The 17,576-nt window shown below is 45.4% G+C and overlaps 1 protein-coding gene across 2 annotated transcripts in view; it reads left to right on the top strand.

Annotated features, from left to right (window-relative positions):
• Positions 1-9,777, top strand: part of LOC111851518 (FERM and PDZ domain-containing protein 4-like) — a 47,394-nt gene extending 37,617 nt beyond the window's left edge. The window contains exons 11-17 of one of the 2 annotated variants that reach the window (XM_023826523.2): positions 779-905; positions 1,397-1,486; positions 1,664-1,846; positions 4,631-4,769; positions 4,932-5,951; positions 6,299-7,537; positions 8,169-9,777. In XM_023826523.2, the coding sequence (XP_023682291.1) occupies positions 779-905; positions 1,397-1,486; positions 1,664-1,846; positions 4,631-4,769; positions 4,932-5,951; positions 6,299-7,537; positions 8,169-9,067 (3,697 nt within the window). In that variant the 3' untranslated portion in view covers positions 9,068-9,777. Of the gene's footprint in view, positions 1-778; positions 906-1,396; positions 1,487-1,663; positions 1,847-4,630; positions 4,770-4,931; positions 5,952-6,298; positions 7,538-8,163 lie in introns of both variants that reach the window. The other variant, XM_023826524.2, reaches the window with a different exon arrangement.
• The last annotated feature ends 7,799 nt before the right edge of the window (positions 9,778-17,576 follow it).

The raw sequence follows: 17,576 nt of genomic DNA, 5'->3' as shown, positions 1-17,576 counted from the left end.
CTCCGGTCTGCTTCAGGATCTGAGAAGGATGGCTGCAAGGGCTCTGAAGGCAAATAAAGAGGCATTTGTTAGAGGAATCTGTGAGCAAGTGATACGCCATCTATGGTGTAGTGACCCATGTCCTGTTTACAGAGGAATTGAAGCATTACGCACAATTGAATCTGTTCCTCGGAGAGTCACAGTCAAAGCAGGTGATGGAATACTTCTTACGGATGACACTGCAGTTGTAATTTGCTGGGTTGGCTACTTTGAGCAGCTGTTTAAAGCGGATCCTCCAGCTAGGATGTTGGACGTTTCTGGGTCCACGTTTCTTGATGCTGATTCTCCAATTAGCTGTGAACCACCCAATCTCACTAAGATTGCACAGGTGGTGAACCAGCTGGGAGTAGGGAATGGTGCAGGGATCTATGGTATCCAGGGTGAACTTCTCGAGGCTAGTAGTGAGGCTGTCTTCCTGGCATTGTATGCAATCTTTGTTGCCATTTAGGAGATTGGTGTCATCCTAACTGACTGGAAGGCGGGACCTGTTGTCCCTATCTGGAAAGGTATGGATGACTACATGGATTGCAGCAGCTACAGGGGGATAACACTGCTCTCTGTGCTGGGAAGGTCCTTGCTAGGATTATCTTCAACAGGATCCATGATCATTTGCTCACCTACCAGCACACCAGAGCAGTCTCTTCTTTGGCTAAGATGTCTACCTTCTCATCTTGTTAAAGACAAGTGTCTGTTCAGTCGTTAGGTGATCATTGTTAGTTATTATGACCAACCCCCACAGGAAGGAGTGGGGCTTTGCGCTTTTCCTGCCTCCAGCGCTGCTGTCCAGCATGAAGGAGAAGAACATCAAAAAAGCCCTGACCCACATCCTGAAAACCAACCAGAACCTCGTACCTCCCGGCAAGAAAGTAGGATTTCTGTTTTCTTCTGTCCCTGTTTCTAAGTCTGCTGGGTTTTTTTTGATTATACCGCATACAGTGGACATGTAAGCATCTCTATTCGCCCTTATGGCTACACATATATACCACCATGTAACACCAAACAGATATGAAAGGAAGATCCTTCTTGGAGGTGCATAATTAATAGTTACCTGTGAAGTCACTTTAGTTGAATTATTCATACAATATAATTGTACAGTGCAAAAGCCCATCAACTCTAATACGCTCAAACTTGTCTTTCCCTCTGATACGTAGAGCAGCACATGCGATTTCCTGTGTGGCATGAAACTATGATATTTTTACAAGAAAACAGGAGACCAGTAAAGTGCAATGAAGATTGTTAGCATGTGCACAAATGAATGTATTTGCTAGTGAGAAATACTGCAATGCAAATGGTCATGTCGCTAATTCAGCCTGCAGATTTCACCCTGGATTTGTTTCTTCTCCTTGTCTTCTTGCAGCTAACTGCCTTGCAGGCAAAGGTACATTACCTGAAGTACCTCTGCGATCTGAGGCTGTATGGGGGTCGAGTATTCAAGTCAATACTGTTGGTAAATGCGTGTTTTTGTCTCTGCATTTTTGACTCATTTAGGCTTTTAAACCTGAGGTCTTGTGGCTTTCTCTGTCTCCAATGAAGGATTTATAAGTGGAGTCACACCAGCATAGCATCTAAAGGAGTCAATGGTGCAGAGGCGACTTTGGTCTGAAAGAGGCTGTCTGTCTCACAGCAGGGGGACCGGCACACCGAAGTGACCCTGCTGGTGGGGCCACGCTATGGCATCAGTCACGTCATCAACACCAAGACCAACCTGGTGGCCTTGCTGGCCGATTTCAGCCACGTCCATCGCATCGAGATGTATGCCGAGGACGAGAGCAATGTCAGGGTAGAGCTGCACGTCCTGGATGTCAAGGTCAGGCAGGGGCTTCGGCTCAGACCATCCAACACATAGCTTTGATCATTTTTGGGAGGTGATTGATAATGAAAGAGAGCTCTCAGTGTTGGTGTCCTTTGATTTTAACTGCTTGAATGTGAGTATTCAGCGCACATTTCTTATATCTTATGGTACTCCTTAATATCTCTGTTAAGGGGTAGTAAGCAGCACTAGAGCTGCATGTTCTCCTCGTGTGTGTGTGTGTCTGTGTGTGTGTGTGTGTGTGTGTCAGTGTCTGTGTCTGTGGCTTCTAGTTTCTCCTGCAGTCCAAAAAAGTGCTTGTAGCAAAAGGTGTCTCTAAACTGCCCATAGCGTGATGTGTAGTATATGCTAAGGCTGCAGCGCTTAGTCGACGTAGTCGATGACGATGCTGAAAATGTGTCAACATCAATATTTTAAATCAACGCATCATTTTTTGAAGTTATTGTAATAAAATTACCTTTTTGATTCCTAAAATGCTTCAATTCAAAAAAGTTTTCCTTTAGTATTACTAAGTAGTTATGGGAGTACTTCAAATTATTACAGAACAAAAAGATGGTTTGTGCACTGTGCAAAGTCTTGATGGCATATTGCAGTGGCACTAGTGCGATGCATGAGTACCTGAAGAGAAAAAGCACAGACGCAGGCACAGACACTGGCTCAGGCACAGACACTGGCCCAGGTACAGACACAGACACAGACGTAGTACAGGCACAGACTCAGATGCAGGCACAGACGCAGGTGCAGGCACAGACACAGACACAGGCGCAGGTGCAGACTCAGACACAGGTGCAGGCACAGACTCAGATGCAGGCACAGACACAGGCGCAGGTGCAGGTACAGACACAGGCGCAGGTGCAGACTCAGACTCAGATGCAGGCACAGACGCAGGTGCAGGCACAGACACAGACACAGGCGCAGGTGCAGACTCAGACACAGGTGCAGGCACAGACACAGGTGCAGGCACAGACGCAGGTGCAGACACAGACGCAGGTGCAGACACAGACGCAGGTGCAGACACAGGCACAGACACAGGTGCAGGTACAGACACAGGTGCAGGTACAGACGCAGGTGCAGGCACTCTTCTGGATGATGGACTGCCAGAAGAAGCGAAACCACTGTGTTGTCTATTCATGTTTATTAAATTGCCATTAGTACAAAGAGCTTTTTAATACCTTTAGTCATTGTAGCTACTAAATACACTCATTATTAAAGCCATAAAGTTGTCTGTCTGGTACCTTAGAATTTCCATTGAAGTGTTTAAGAAAACATTTAGGCTACAATCTGGGCTTATTCTACACCGATGCTAGTTTGGTGCTATGGTGCTGCTAGGCGTATGTGTGTTCATGCGCATTGAGATTATTGCGGCCAGAGTTATTATCATAAACTAAAACTGAAATTAAAACAGACCCTGAATTTAAAAAATAATTCTTGAACTGAAATAAAAATGAAAATTACATTTAACAAAAGATGGACTTTAAACTGCAAAAAGCACCGCCTCCCACCAACGTCTCGTTACCTTGTTTAACCACAATATCTCCTCTTTTAAAAGATGTTGTGGCTGTTGAGCTGTACCTTTCTTGACTTGATTTACCACGCTGGCCGAATTTAATAAAGATAAGGATGTGCCAAATTTATAAAGATTACTAACTTATGGGCGTCACGATATGCCTCTCATTAATATTTTAGCCACACTACTAATTTGGTTGGTGTACTGTAAATGGGGGAGTAAGATACAAGTATAGTGCCAAAAAGCTGGTGTCCATTATCTAAAGCCCTGCAATAACAAATATGTAGTTTGTTCTTGTCAAAATGAACTTAAGAACTGAAATGAAATGGTCAATTTTATTTTCAGGAAAAAAAAATTATAAAACAGTCAATAGACTAATTGATAGAAAAATAGTTGTTAATGACAGCCCTAGTATGTGCATGTGCCTTATGAAGGACTGGCATTTCCCCCAGGGTGTTCCCCTGCCCTGTGCCCTGTGATTGGCTGGCATCTCCCCCAGGGTGTTCCCCTGCCCTGTGCCCTGTGATTGGCTGGCATCTCCCCCAGGGTGTTCCCCTGCCCTGTGCCCTGTGATTGGCTGGCATCTCCCCCATGGTGTTCCCCTGCCCTGGGTCCAGTGATGGACTGGCATCTCCCCCACGGTGTTCCCCTGCCCTGTGCCCTGTGATTGGCTGGCATCTCCCCCAGGGTGTTCCCCTGCCCTGTGCCCTGTGATTGGCTGGCATCTCCCCCAGGGTGTTCCCCTGCCCTGTGATTGGCTGGCATCTCCCCCAGGGTGTTCCCCTGCCCCGTGCTCTGTGAAGCATTGGCATCTCCCCCAGGGTGTTCTCCTGCTCTGTGATGGACTGGCATCTCCCCCACGGTGTTCCCCTGCCCCGTGCCCTGTGAAGCATTGGCATTTCCCCCAGGATGTTCCCCTGCCATGTGCCCTGTAATGGACTGGCATTTCCCCCAGGGTGTTCCCCTGCCCTGTGCTCTGTGAAGCACTGGCATCTCTGCTAGGGTGTTCCATTGCCTTGTGCCCTGTGAAGCACTGGCATCTCCCCCAGCATTTCCCCCTGCCTTATGTCCTCTGATGGACTGGCATCCCATCCAGGGTGTTCCCCACTCTGTGCCCTGTGATGGACTGGTATCTCCCTTGCCTTTTGTAGTGTTCTTGGTGGGATTTGCTGATGGATCCATGTTCTTAGAAAGTGGCATGATAGAGCATTAAAGTGGATTGAGAATTACCATGGTAACATAAAATGCCTGATGTGAGGGTGTGTGTGCCACAGCCTGTCACCCTCTTCATGGAATCCTGTGATGCCATGAACCTGGCCTGTCTGACTGCTGGATACTACAGGCTGCTGGTAGATTCTCGGCGCTCCATTTTCAACATGGCCAACAAATCCAAGGCAGCAACTATGGATGGCGGTAGGTGTATTTACCACATCTAGTGAGGATATGTGTCTGAGTGTCTCAGTGTTTACAGTGAGACGATATTACTTCTGAGTTATTAAATTTTTATTCTGCTGTGACAGACAAAATGACTAACTCAAATTGCTTTCACCGCCTCCCTATTTATTTATATTGTAGGCCAGGAACCAAGGGGCAAGTTTAACTGCCAAGGTATTGAGTGCATGTACAGTACCTCCTTCAGTGGCAGCGAGGATCCTGGCCTTCAGTTATGCCAGAAGGATACCCATGAAAAAGGCAACTTTTCCATTTGTACAGGAATTGAAAAGGAGGCCGTCCCCATTTACATCACAGAGGTAGAGCAGTCCCAGCATGCCATGCAGGTAGGACAAAGAGCCGAGAGAGGGAACAGGAGCACATACTGTCAAGCCTTTCTCTCTATGGCAAGAACTAAACCCCCGGACTCTGCCAGAAGTGCCAAGGTTTCTTTTATTTTTGGAGATGCCCCTTTAGATAGTATTAACCCCCAGAACCTTGGTTACCAGAGACTAATGGATGATAGCCCAGAAATGTTAGATGAACATGGCTCCTTGTATCTGCCAAACAATGAGGGCTTAAAGCATTTGGATCCTTCTGGAGATGGGGATGGATTTCAGTATGGCTCCCATACGGTCTACAGCAGCATCAATGATGCAAAAATCTTTGGAAACACAGGAGGCATTGAGGAGCCTCTGCTGCATGACATCTGTTACGCAGAAACCACGGACGATGCTGAGGATGAGGATGAAGCCAGCTGTGAGGAGGACAGTGAAGTCAGTGAGATGGGCAAGACCACCTTTCTCAAGTTCTCGGGCTCCAGTGACGACATAATCGACTTGACCTCCCTGCCTCCTCCAGAGGGCGATGATGAAGAGGACAACGATGTCCTTCTGCATTCACTGAACCTAGCCATTGCCGCTCCTCCTCCTGGGTTCAGGGACAGTTCGGATGAAGAGGAACACCAAGTCTCTCAAGTCACAGAAGGAAGAGGCCCAGGGAAACTCGATGACATCCCAGTGTCTCTGATTGACACTGTCCCGACACAGGGCAACAGCAGCAGCGAGAAAGCCCTGGACGATGCTGTGGTCTCTACACTGCAGGCACTGGAAGCCCTTGCAGCGTCTGAAGAGTCATCCCACCCGCCGTCCACCAGTAATACAGGTTCTTACACTAAGCATTTATTCATTAATAGCATGCGATTATTCACCAATTTTCATTTGTTGTGTTCTCTTATACACTTCCATTGCCCCATGTTGCTGATGTGTTTTATCTGCATTTCTTGTAATTTGCAATATTTGCATTGTTTGGAGAAAATTCTGTATAACTAAGTAGGATTTTGCTGAATTTGAGTTATTTATTTGAAGCATTTATTCCAATTGTTTCAAGTAAAAGCTAACTCCATTGTTTGAGATGGAATTTTTAAAAACATTACATTATTTGCAGAATGTTGTCACAGTGTGATTCGTAAGTGATTATAAATAAGCATTTTGTCTGTTTGTGGCATGCAGGTTTAGCCATATCCCGGGCCTTTAGTCCGGAGTCCTCTTCAGATTCTGGGAATGAGACAAATTCCTCTGAAATGACGGAGAGCTCTGAGCAGGCCGCGGCCCAGAAGCAGTCAGAAAGCAACATGCGCCTCTTTGTGGCAACCACAGAGGGATTTCAGCCTCTCCTAGTGGAAAAGACAGAGTTTCCCATCTCTCCTTCTGAGGGAGACCATTCTCTGAAGATGCCCCTTGGTATCTTGAGCCGTAAAGAAGGGGAGCCTACGGCTGTGCCTTCAAAACAGATCCTTCACTCTGAGAACATTGAAATGGAGCCAGAAACCATGGAGACTAAATCAGTCACAGATTACTTCAGCAAAATGCATGTGGGGTCTGTTCTGCCATCCTGTAACAGCAAACAAAAGGGAAAGCCTAGTGAAGAGGATCCCAGAATACCCTTTGATACAAACACCACGGGAAAACGACAGGTGAGGATGGCTGAAGCAGGTGGGGATGAGCAGCTCCACGGTGGAAAGTACAACACCTTCTCTGCCAGAGATGCCCATCGTATGAATCACTTTGATCTAGAACGTACCTCATTCCGAGAGAAGAGCCAAAGGTCACACATGCTGAGTGAAAACAAGATGGCAGAAAATTCCACCATGGGACCTATGTGTGGTCACCCTCTGTTACGTGGACGTCATGTTGGTCAGGCTGAGCTCCAAGAGTCAGAGCAGGAATTAAATGACAACAGGGTTCCAAGTAAAGGAAAGGAAGAAGGTCTTATTTCAGAAACCTTCTCCCAAGAAAAGGAGCAAAACAGCTCCCAACACGTCAATGCCCCCCTTGAGGAGCAAAAACAGAGTAAGCAACCTCCAGGAGAGCACGCTGTTGCTGGGCTGTGTGAGTACCACCTAGCCAAACGTATATCATCCCTACAGAGTGAGGGTCACTTCTCCCTTCAGAGCTCCCAGTGCTCCTCTCTGGATGCCAGTGGCTCTACAGGGAGCAGCAGTTGTGCCACTCCCATGGATTCCCCGCACTGCACCACTGATACGAAGTACATCAGCTACATGGGCGCAGAGGACAAAGCCCATAGCACCTCAAGTCATGGTCCTCAGCTCAAAGATCTCCACCCGAATGCCGATGCAACAGTGCTTCGGAAGATGCTGCCTAACTTACACACGGCCCCTGGCTCTGAACCTGTATTTGGGCCGTTGCGAGAAGGATGTCACCGGATCCCTAAGATCAAAGAAACCACAGGTATGGCTCAAAGGACTGATGTCCTCTGTGATTTCAGTGTGAAGCAAGCATGCATTAAAAATAATTCATTGGACAGGAATGAAGCTCGCAGGCAGCTGAAGTGTTTAAACACACTGTCTGTGCACCAAGGTGGAAAGCAGCAATGTTTGAATCTAGGCAAGATAGCTGATAAGAGGCATGCCCATTATAATACTGCATGGGTAGAAGTGATGCAAGGTAAGAGAGGTAATGGTAAAAGATGTCCCTGCATGCTGACTTTTGCACCTTTTGAGAACCCACTTCTAGCGCATCCAGCTGCAAGCAGCCTTCAGAGTACTTAAAGATGCCAGAATGTTCCACTCAGCCACCTTGCCTGCTATGTTGAAGAGAAATCCAAATTTGCATGCTCAGCAATCCATGAAATGTTTTCATAAAAGGAAGCGCTCCTATTCTGGCTCTGTAGGCACTTTAGAAGGTTCTGTTAGTCTGCTTGAAAGGAATGCATGTGTGCGAATCGGCAAAGTCCCAGTCAGGGCACATGACAGTCAGCCTCATGGTGAGGAGGAGCCGCTCAGGGCTGACTACAGGACAAAGCATGTTGTCACAGAGATGCTTAACGATACTCTCTGTTTCTCTACTACCCCTAGTGTAGCTTACACAGAAACTGAGAAGGCCCAACGAGGGGACTCGTCATCAGCTCTTCCCAAACAGGTGAAAGAATCTCCCCTGCTGCTGCCATCTCGCTTAAGTGCAGAATCAAACGTGCCAAAGCAGGAGTCCACGGACAGTGAGAAAAACAGCCATTTTTCAACATCTCCCAGAAGCTTGCATTCATGTGATCCCTGCACTGGAGGTATTGGCAGGAGCCTGAGACGAGGCTCCAGCAGCCTAACTACTGGCTTCAGGAGATTCGACACCTTGTTTGAGAAGAACAAAGCTGCAGCCGGTAGCAGGTGCATGCAGTCCCCCCAGTCCCCTAATTCCAAAATGCAAAAGAACCCCCTTGGGAAGAGACTGTGCAAGAGCGACTCCCAAGACTTTGTTGACTTCTACTTCTCTTGCTATTCATCTAGCAACAAACAGAACGAGAGGGTCCCAGCAAGCACCACAGCCAGATGCCAAAACCTAGAGGTGTCATGGCCCCTTCAGCTACTGCTTCCTCAAGAGGAGCAACACATTCATGATGATGCTGAAAACCTAGATCAGTTGTTGAGTACTACAAGGACAGCAGATCTTTTGTCCAGGGTTGATGCCCAATGGGACACTTGCAACATGGATACAGCAAATATGTGCTCTTTGGACCTCTCTAGTGAACAGCATCCCATGGATGCCACACTGAGGGACATGAGCTTTAGTTCAAAGCTGGTCCCCATTGGTCAACTCAAAGGGAAGAGTTATATATTCTCTGATGGCTTTTTAGCTGCACAGAGTGATGCCAAAGAGTTGATCGCTCTGATGCGCTCCAGTTTGGGCAGGGGGTGTGACATGCAGTACAATATTCGAGGTGTCTGTCAGTACTACCAGCTGCTTCCACTGAGTCCAGAAAGCTGAGTAGCACCTGCGAGACGGTGTCCCAAGCTCACCAAAGCACAGAGGAAATGCTTTAGGCAGTAACTTGTAGCTTCCAGGCACTCTGCTGCTTTCCTGAAGCTTGCATGTACCTACTGAGCGGGATGAGCACTGAGGCCCAACAGGACCAGGTGGCGGCCAAAGCGGATGAAGTCATCACAAACTATATCTGCCTACTAAAAGCCGCTGAGGCAGCAGTAGGCAGCTCTGCCTGTGACCACAGCGTCAGAGTACTGGCACAGCACTCTACCACCATGTCCGCTATTGTGTACATGCTAACACATTCAGTCAAAGCACTTATTAAACCTTAAACTTTTACCTTAATGTTATTTTGCTAAGCCATACATGAAATTGCGGGTTTCTCTGACCCTCATAATAAAACATGCTATTGGGGAAAAAAAATTTGATCTGTATATATTTTGTTTTATATGTAATAAACAGAATTATGAACACCACACAAATATAAAGAGAAAGGTATCTCCCCCATTACAGAACAGGTTGTATGAGGCAGACTGTGTTTCATCATGCAATCTCCTGTATCTTGCATTACAATGCTTTTACTTGTTGCAATGTAAAATTACAGGTCACTGGGGTTTATTGAATATATTGTACTATATATTAATACATTGTATCTTTATTAAAAAAATGAACTTTAAAAATAAAGTGAAGATAAGCCTTTTACTATCAAAGCATTACTATTGTTGTTGTTGCTGCTGTTTCACAAAATTTTTATATAATGCTGAATTAAAGCTTTGTGAGAGTTTTTAAGGCCAGATGGTGAATACAGTTATGTGAGAAGAGGAAGCTTTTTTAGCTGTGTGGTGTTTGGGGGGGGGCAGCAGGACTGGACATGGATTTCTCAGTTAGCTGGGCTAGCTTAAGCTAGAAGCCTTGATTGTCTAATAAGAGTTTAAGTAAGGAGCAATATTGGACAATCATGACCACTAGCTTCAAATCTTGCTTCATGGAAGACCCCCTTGATGACTAATGAGCACGTTTGGTGTAAGCTTGGGTAGGAAGTATGCAGAAAGCTGAAATGGGGATTGGGTCATGGACAGGCTGTAACTGAAGGTTGGATCTGAGTGACTCTGAGTGACTGAGTGAGCGAGAATCAGGTGCACTGAGTACGTTGATTTGTCAGTTGATTTTCCTCGGCCCAAACTGCCTGTATCTCCCCCATCTTACATCTGCAATATTATAATATTACTAACTGTCCTAACATACTTGAATGCACTGACCTACTGTTATTCTGTTCACACTGCATCTATCTCCAGTACACATGCCTTGCCAGGGCTCCACCCTAATTATAAAACATAATGTCTTCTCAGGCCATACACATAAGTGTTGTTGAAACAAATTCTACTCTTAGTCTGTATTGTGTGAGTAAGTTAAGGCTGTGCAAATAGGGGAATAATAACAAGCTTGAGTATGCCAATGTAACACCTTAGAGGTTTGGATGAGATGGGGAAAGAGGTATGCGGTGTTCAGGAATATCATCAAGGCATTAGGCTTTGTCTCATGGTGTTTTGATGTTACACCAGGGGTATAATGGAGATTCTGAATTTCTGTGTGGCTAATGTGTGTCCTGCCCTGTGATAGACCGGCGTTCAGTCCAGAGTGTACCCTTACCTGAGATAGACTCCAGGCCCACCTGGGATGGATATATATGTGCACACACCCTGCGGATGGGTGGATAAGTGAAAAGAAGCCATTCTGCACACCAGTATTGTGAGCTGTTATCTTTCTCCTCTTTTTCACCTCTTTCATTAAGCATGTATTTTCTGGCCAAAGTCATTTCCTGGCTGGCCATTCTTCGTAAATGCCTAAAAATTCAAGGCCAGTGGCTGTTTCTGAAATGCTGCAACCACCAAATGTGGCACAACTAACAGTACAGCTATTATTCAGGTTGTCTGTTTTAACAAGCAGTGATGCAATGGTCCACAGAGAATCTGCTGTGCACCAGCAGGGGGCAGTCAGCCTCACTCAGGCAGGTGTTAGCTGTGTTTTCTTCACAGTTGACCATGGAGATTGTTAATTGGTTGCTAATTGGGGCAGGGAGCGGAACCGTCTTCCCCAGTGCAGTTTAAATCCTTGACCATCGGAAGAAGGTCAAGAAGAGAGGAAAAGGGATGAGCAAGTTGCTAATGCTCTGATAGTTTACAAGCAAGAGAAAAATGATCCCTGGCCCTCCCAATGAACAGGCATTAGAGGATCTCTCAGAATGCGAGTAAAGTAAGAGGAGAGTGTAGAGACAGCATGAAGGATACAGACACCCAATTTCCAGGAGGGTCCTGGTGTAGCAGGGTCAACCTTTTGGTGCTTCACTGAAAAAACCAACTGTACAAATCATTTCATGGGATAAAATGTTAGTTAAGCAACTGAATGTGAAGCATAATTGTGTCAGTCTTCTGATGAACCATTATGGGCTTTGGATCTCCATGTCAATGCACGTTTAAATGGATGCCATTTTAAGAAGTGATATTTTTGTATTTTTCTATTTTTATTTCCACCATCTGTTTTTTTTTTTATACTTCAAGGAACGATGTTTATCAGTAGCACCATTTTTTGAACCACGAACAGTTAAAAGGTTTATTATAGATTAGTTTTTTTCATGTTTAACATCTGATGCATTATGTATATTGTAGCATGTCCTTACTTCTGGTAATTCTCCATCTGCGATTTAACATAGAGCCTATTTATATATGCTGAGGGTGTTCTAATCCTGCTGGGGAGGTCAGTGGTAGGTCCTTGATGTTTTGGAGAAACAAATCAGTTTTTAAAATCAGCTTCAGCATTTGCCAGACACAGTACAGCATGCTGATTTGAAAGTAGATTAATGAGGAATGGAAGCAGTGATGGTATGTGAATGTGTCTGCCGGCACAGGTCATATCCAAATGCCACCTTCCCCCAGCATGGAGATCTGGGGAGTGTGTGTGTGTGTGTGTGTGTGTGGGGGGGGGGCAGGGTGTTTATATCAGTGTTTCCCAAACCAGGGCACACTGGACAGATCCACATTTTTCTTGTATCCCAGTTCCCAACACACCTGTAAGGAATTTCGAGCTCCTGATTGCTTGGGTCAGGTGTTCTGGTTTAGGAAGCACTGGTCTATATTGTGCACAAGGGCAGAGAAGCGAGTTTTATATGGGGGGGTGCAATAATTTAAATGTAGGGGTCTGTTTTCTGAGCAGGCCAAATGAAGCCCCCTCCCCTGCCCCATTCCCACCCCCCGGTTGTCACTTTCCCACACATTCCGGACTCAGCGCTGGGGCTCAATAAAAGAAATATTGTAAGAGCGGCACATTAGAAAATTTTTTCCAACTATACCCCAGATATGAAAAAGGCCTCCTACCACAAGGGGAAGCCCGACAGATAGTGTTGTAGCATTTGGATGTGAAGCACATCAGGCTTGATTTAGGCCTCTTCAGAAGCTTTGGGTAACTTCCTTGAGAAAAGTATAGCTTGTGAATTTCCTGCAGATGCATATGATTATGACTTTGTGTTCAAAACAAAATGTATTACAGTTTTTCCCAGTCGCTTTGGTGCATTTCTCAGATTAGAATTGAAAATCTCAAAACTACTTGTCCAACCTCCACATAATCAAGTCACTTGTGCACATCATAAATGCAAAGTCTCATTCTTTTGGGAAAATTGCAAATGCTTTGGCACATTCATGCAAATGATTATGTAACAATTGTTTGCTGTTTCCTATATTATCAATTGCTTATGTCATGTTAATCAAAAGGAATTGTACTGGTTGTTCATTGCATAAGTCAGTACCTGCAAAATGGTTGAACCAGTTGTCATAATCTGTCAAGCATATTCTCTATACTTCTCTACTACAGTTTTTTTTAAGTAAATGTGTCCCGAATTGATGAATTTCTCTCAGCTGAATCTTGACTTTCATCAATAGAAGGGAATGTTTGAAGCATTTGATCGACCAATGATCAACCAGTCCTCTTAAATAGGTGCATCATAGGAACCTTCAGTTGACAAGTACATATTGACAGAGTAACACAGTGTTACAATTTGACAATGGAAGAACAACAAGGAAATGACAGCCAGTAAGAAGAGGGGTGAGGCTGCATGGTTACATAGGGAGGTAAAACATAGGGAGGTAAAACAGAGGAAGAGGTAGAAGAGGCCAAGAACAGAGGCATGTTCCTGATGAATAAGGACCACGTCCTCAACCATGGCCTTACAATGGCTGAGGCTGGTCACAGGGTTTGACTGAATGTTGGGAGAACTACTGTGTCCTCAATATTCATATATATATATACATGTGTGTGTGTTACAGTATACATACAGTAACATTGTACTGTTGAAATTGATATACTGTATGCCATACAGAAAAAGTAAAACCTTGTGATTTTCAATCATTGTCAAAACATCAAAATATTAGCCATAGTCTTCATTGGAAAATACTTACAAAGTGCACTGTTATATTGACAATTTTGACCATATTTTTCATGAACAATGACACAATGACGTATCATTCTGGTGCATGGACAAGTTCATTGACAAATATCTACTTTTGAGGGATAAACTAAGGATTTTGAGAAAGTTACAGATTTTCACAGGTAATCTATTTTCTGTTGCTGTTTGTATGAATTGTTTTGAGAAATGATTTACTGTTTTGCAGATGTTAGGGATGATTTGAGAAATGTACCAAAGCAAAAAACTGTAAAAACAAAACAAAAATGATGTGTAACAATCCTAATGAACTAAATTCCGTGTTCTACACAACCAAGTATGGCCGCTTATCTGTAGCAATAAACACCCCTATAGCCAGTGTTTTTTAACATGGTCTGAATTTCTCAGCAAAAGTGCTTTAAATGGCACGGGGAGACATATTGGGACCCTATTTTGCACTGGAGGAAAGCAAAACGCAAAGTAGTTTTGCTAGTTTCATATGAGCACATTCCTTATTTTCACTCCAAGCACGCACATTGTCAAAATGACAAATGATTTTGCGTGTGTTTCCCGCTCGTAGGCATGGTGTTTTTTTAAATGAGGGGTGACTGGGTACGTTGTCGGTATGTTGCGATTCAGGCTATTTGACCATTCAACACACATGGTTATTTAAAGACACCAGGTTGAGCAGCGAGCTTCTGTTTTCCAGGTCTTCTGACATCATAATACCGCTTTCGGCACTGAGCTGATGATCTGGTGATGCCAGAAACTGAAGACACGCTTGCTGCTACAGTACCTCATCCCACACCTGCTTCAGTTCAAAAGGCTTAGGTGAAACAATGGTCCTCCCATAAATGATATGTTCGTGCAGTTTCATTTTGCGCTCGATTAGGTCCATTTCCTCTGCCGGAAAACGATCTGTTTTGCCAGATAAACACATCGCTGATGTGCCTCTGCTTTATGATTTACGTTAGATCATCAAAATAGAGCCCTTGCTCTTATCAACTACTCTCCCTCAGTGATGGTGTTACTTATTGGGAAACTAAAATGTTTCCTAACCACTGAGCATGACCGACTATTACCAGCATTAGTCGTAACCAGCTCACAGCACAATTAGCATAATGTGTTGGGCTGCCCATGTCAATAAAAGTATTCATTCATTTCATTGTGCAAACCGAACTGAAAATAACATAAGGAATGATACACAATGAATGCATTTACTGTTACAGCCGGCTCTGGACACCTACAAGCCTGTATTGGACAAGTGGGTAAACAAAATGAATGGATGGATGCATGCAGGCATGCATGTAAATTGTGTGCTGCTTAAATGTTACATCCATATTGATATTTCAATATAAAGAAGAAAAAGAGGGAGCCATAGTCTTACAATTACAATTACAATAAACATCTATCTATCTATCTGCATGATTGGGCATGTGGAAATTACTAACCTACTCTACCATCACAGTTTTGCTTTCATTTATTGAAAAACAAAACTGATTCAATCAAAGCATGTTTCTAACTCTTGGCATAAAGGCAGATGGTACTGGTTACTGCCATGTTCTTCACTAAGAAAGGAAAATTTCAAAAATGGATTAACATGAAATGACAAAAAGGCCCAGCATTTTATAACATTTTAACTATTCTTCTGTAAGTTATTAATAAAGTGTTCTACAGCCAAATACTTAAAAATGTTTTCCATCCATCTTTGACTTTCGCTTATCCTAGACAGGGTTTTGTGGAGCCTGGAGCATATTCTATATCGTGTCATGAAGAAGGGAAAATCTAGATGCAGTCATTGGGTAAAATGACACTGACACCTAACAATGATTGGACTGACGCATTAGACACAAGCAGGAACATATACACATGACACAAGGAACAGGTGTGGATGATGACGACTGACTAATTACAAAGGAGAGAAACCAGCTGGGAAGACAACACAAGGAGGACAGAAGATATGCAACATGGAACCAGGGAAACAGGACACCAGACAGGATCAGGCACGGGGGACTGGGGACCAGGGAAACAGGACATGAGACATTAACAAGACATTAACATAGAGGACAGGACCAGGACTCCAGACAGACAGTTTGAAGCAAAACAAGGTAGTGGGAAGCCTAGCGGTTATCCTCAGGGACACGGGGAGTACCATGATAGCTGGGTAATGTGGACGAAGCAGCTGCAGAACAGGCACTGGAGACTCGGGCAATGTGGCTGGCGGGATAGGTGCTGGAGAGTTATGTGGTGCGGCTGCCGAAACAGGCGCTGGAGACTCGGGCAATGTGGCTGGCGGGATAGGTGCTGGAGACTCGGGCAATGTGGCTGGCGGGATAGGTGCTGGAGACTCGGGCAATGTGGCTGGCGGGATAGGTGCTGGAGACTCGGGCAATGTGGCTGGCGGGATAGGTGCTGGAGACTCGGGCAATGTGGCTGGCGGGATAGGTGCTGGAGACTCGGGCAATGTGGCTGGCGGGATAGGTGCTGGAGATTTGGGTGATGCAGCTGGTGGAGCAGGCGCTTGAGACTCAGGCAAATCGGCTGGCGGGACAAGTGTTGAAGACTTGGGCAATGTGCCTTGGCATAACAGGCCCTGGAGACTCTGGTGAGGCAACTGCAGAACAGGCACTGGAGACTCGGGCAATGTGGCTGGCTGGACAGTTGGAGGAGATTCGGGTGAAGCAACTCATGCTGCAGGTACTGGAGACTGGGGCAATGCAGCCTCCTCGGGGCCTGGAAGTTGCACTGTGGATGCTGTGGCAGCAGCCTCTCCGAGGCCAGGATTGGTGCTGGAAAGTGAGCAATGGAGCGAGTACTTGGGAGACAACCAGTGAGGTGGGCTCTGGAGTTACAGAGTCTGGCAAGATAGGCTCTGGAGGCACTGGTGGGGCAACTCGGGAAACAAGTGCATCTAATACAGCAACTGTAAGACAGCAACTAGTGGTCCTATAGCAGAGATGTCAGACAAGGGTCATCATGGTATGCAGGTGATATGTCAGACGCTGGGGTTGGAGCAGCGGCGGACGTGTCAGCCTCTGGCATCGAGGCAGCCGTGGATGTCAGACGTTGGCATCGGAGCAGCTGTGCAATTGTCAGATGAGCAGGATCTTCTGGGTGTGTGTGGGGAGTGTAAACTTATCAGGCAACATGCCACACTCTGTCGGGGATATAGTGCTTAGTCACTGCACCTCCAGCAGGACATTCCTTAACACTATCACCTATAGGGGGTTGGAAGTGGGAGAAGTGGGAGAGAGGTCCACCAAACTACTCCCTATTCCCTTGAGTAGAGTGAAGGCTTGAGGTAATGTTTACACCGCTGGTCCATCATCAGGTAATGGGGTGACTCCAGGAGTGCAAGGAAATCCACCATGAAGATCTGAGGGGTGAGTGATGTCTTTGTCTTGGAGAAGAGGATGAACACTGGGGAACTCAAGGCCCTCTAGGGTTTAGGGACATCTAGGATGTGATCCTCTGGATGCATGGAGACTTTGAGACCAGAGTGAAAGGTAAGGCTGCTGGGTCATCGGATGAGTCTGGTTATCCTATCGTGTCATGAAGGAGAGAGATCCCAGACACAGCCATTGGGTAAAACGGAGAGAAGCTTTATTTCCAGGGGAACTTGGCAGTGCTTACAGACACTATCAGACACGTAGCAAAGACCGGACTGATGCACTACACACAGGCAGGAACAACTGTACATGACTAGCGGGGCTACACAAGGAACAGCTGTACATGATGATGATTAACTAATTACAAAGTATAGAAACCAGCTGTTAAGTGAACTACACAAGGAGGACACAGGATGGCCAGCAGTGACATCTGCTGGCCAAACAGGAGCAAGACAGGGTAGAGGAAGGCAGATAAGATGTTATCTTTAGCATCTTATGACACAAAGCATAAGTATGCCCTGGACAGGATGCCAGGAGCCCTTTACAGGACACACACTCAAACTAATTGATTTAGCTTGTATTTTAGGGCAGGACTTAAACCTGTGGTTTGCAAAGCTGTGCAGCAATGAGGAAGTTCGCCTATATATAAACTCTTTTCACATGTTGTCTTGATGTGGGGGAATGCCCCTCA

The sequence above is a fragment of the Paramormyrops kingsleyae genome, chromosome 16, assembly GCF_048594095.1.
Source record: "Paramormyrops kingsleyae isolate MSU_618 chromosome 16, PKINGS_0.4, whole genome shotgun sequence".
NCBI classification, from domain to species: domain Eukaryota; kingdom Metazoa; phylum Chordata; class Actinopteri; order Osteoglossiformes; family Mormyridae; genus Paramormyrops; species Paramormyrops kingsleyae.
Note: the sequence above shows the minus strand (reverse complement) of the source record. Positions and strands in the feature narration are given on the sequence as shown.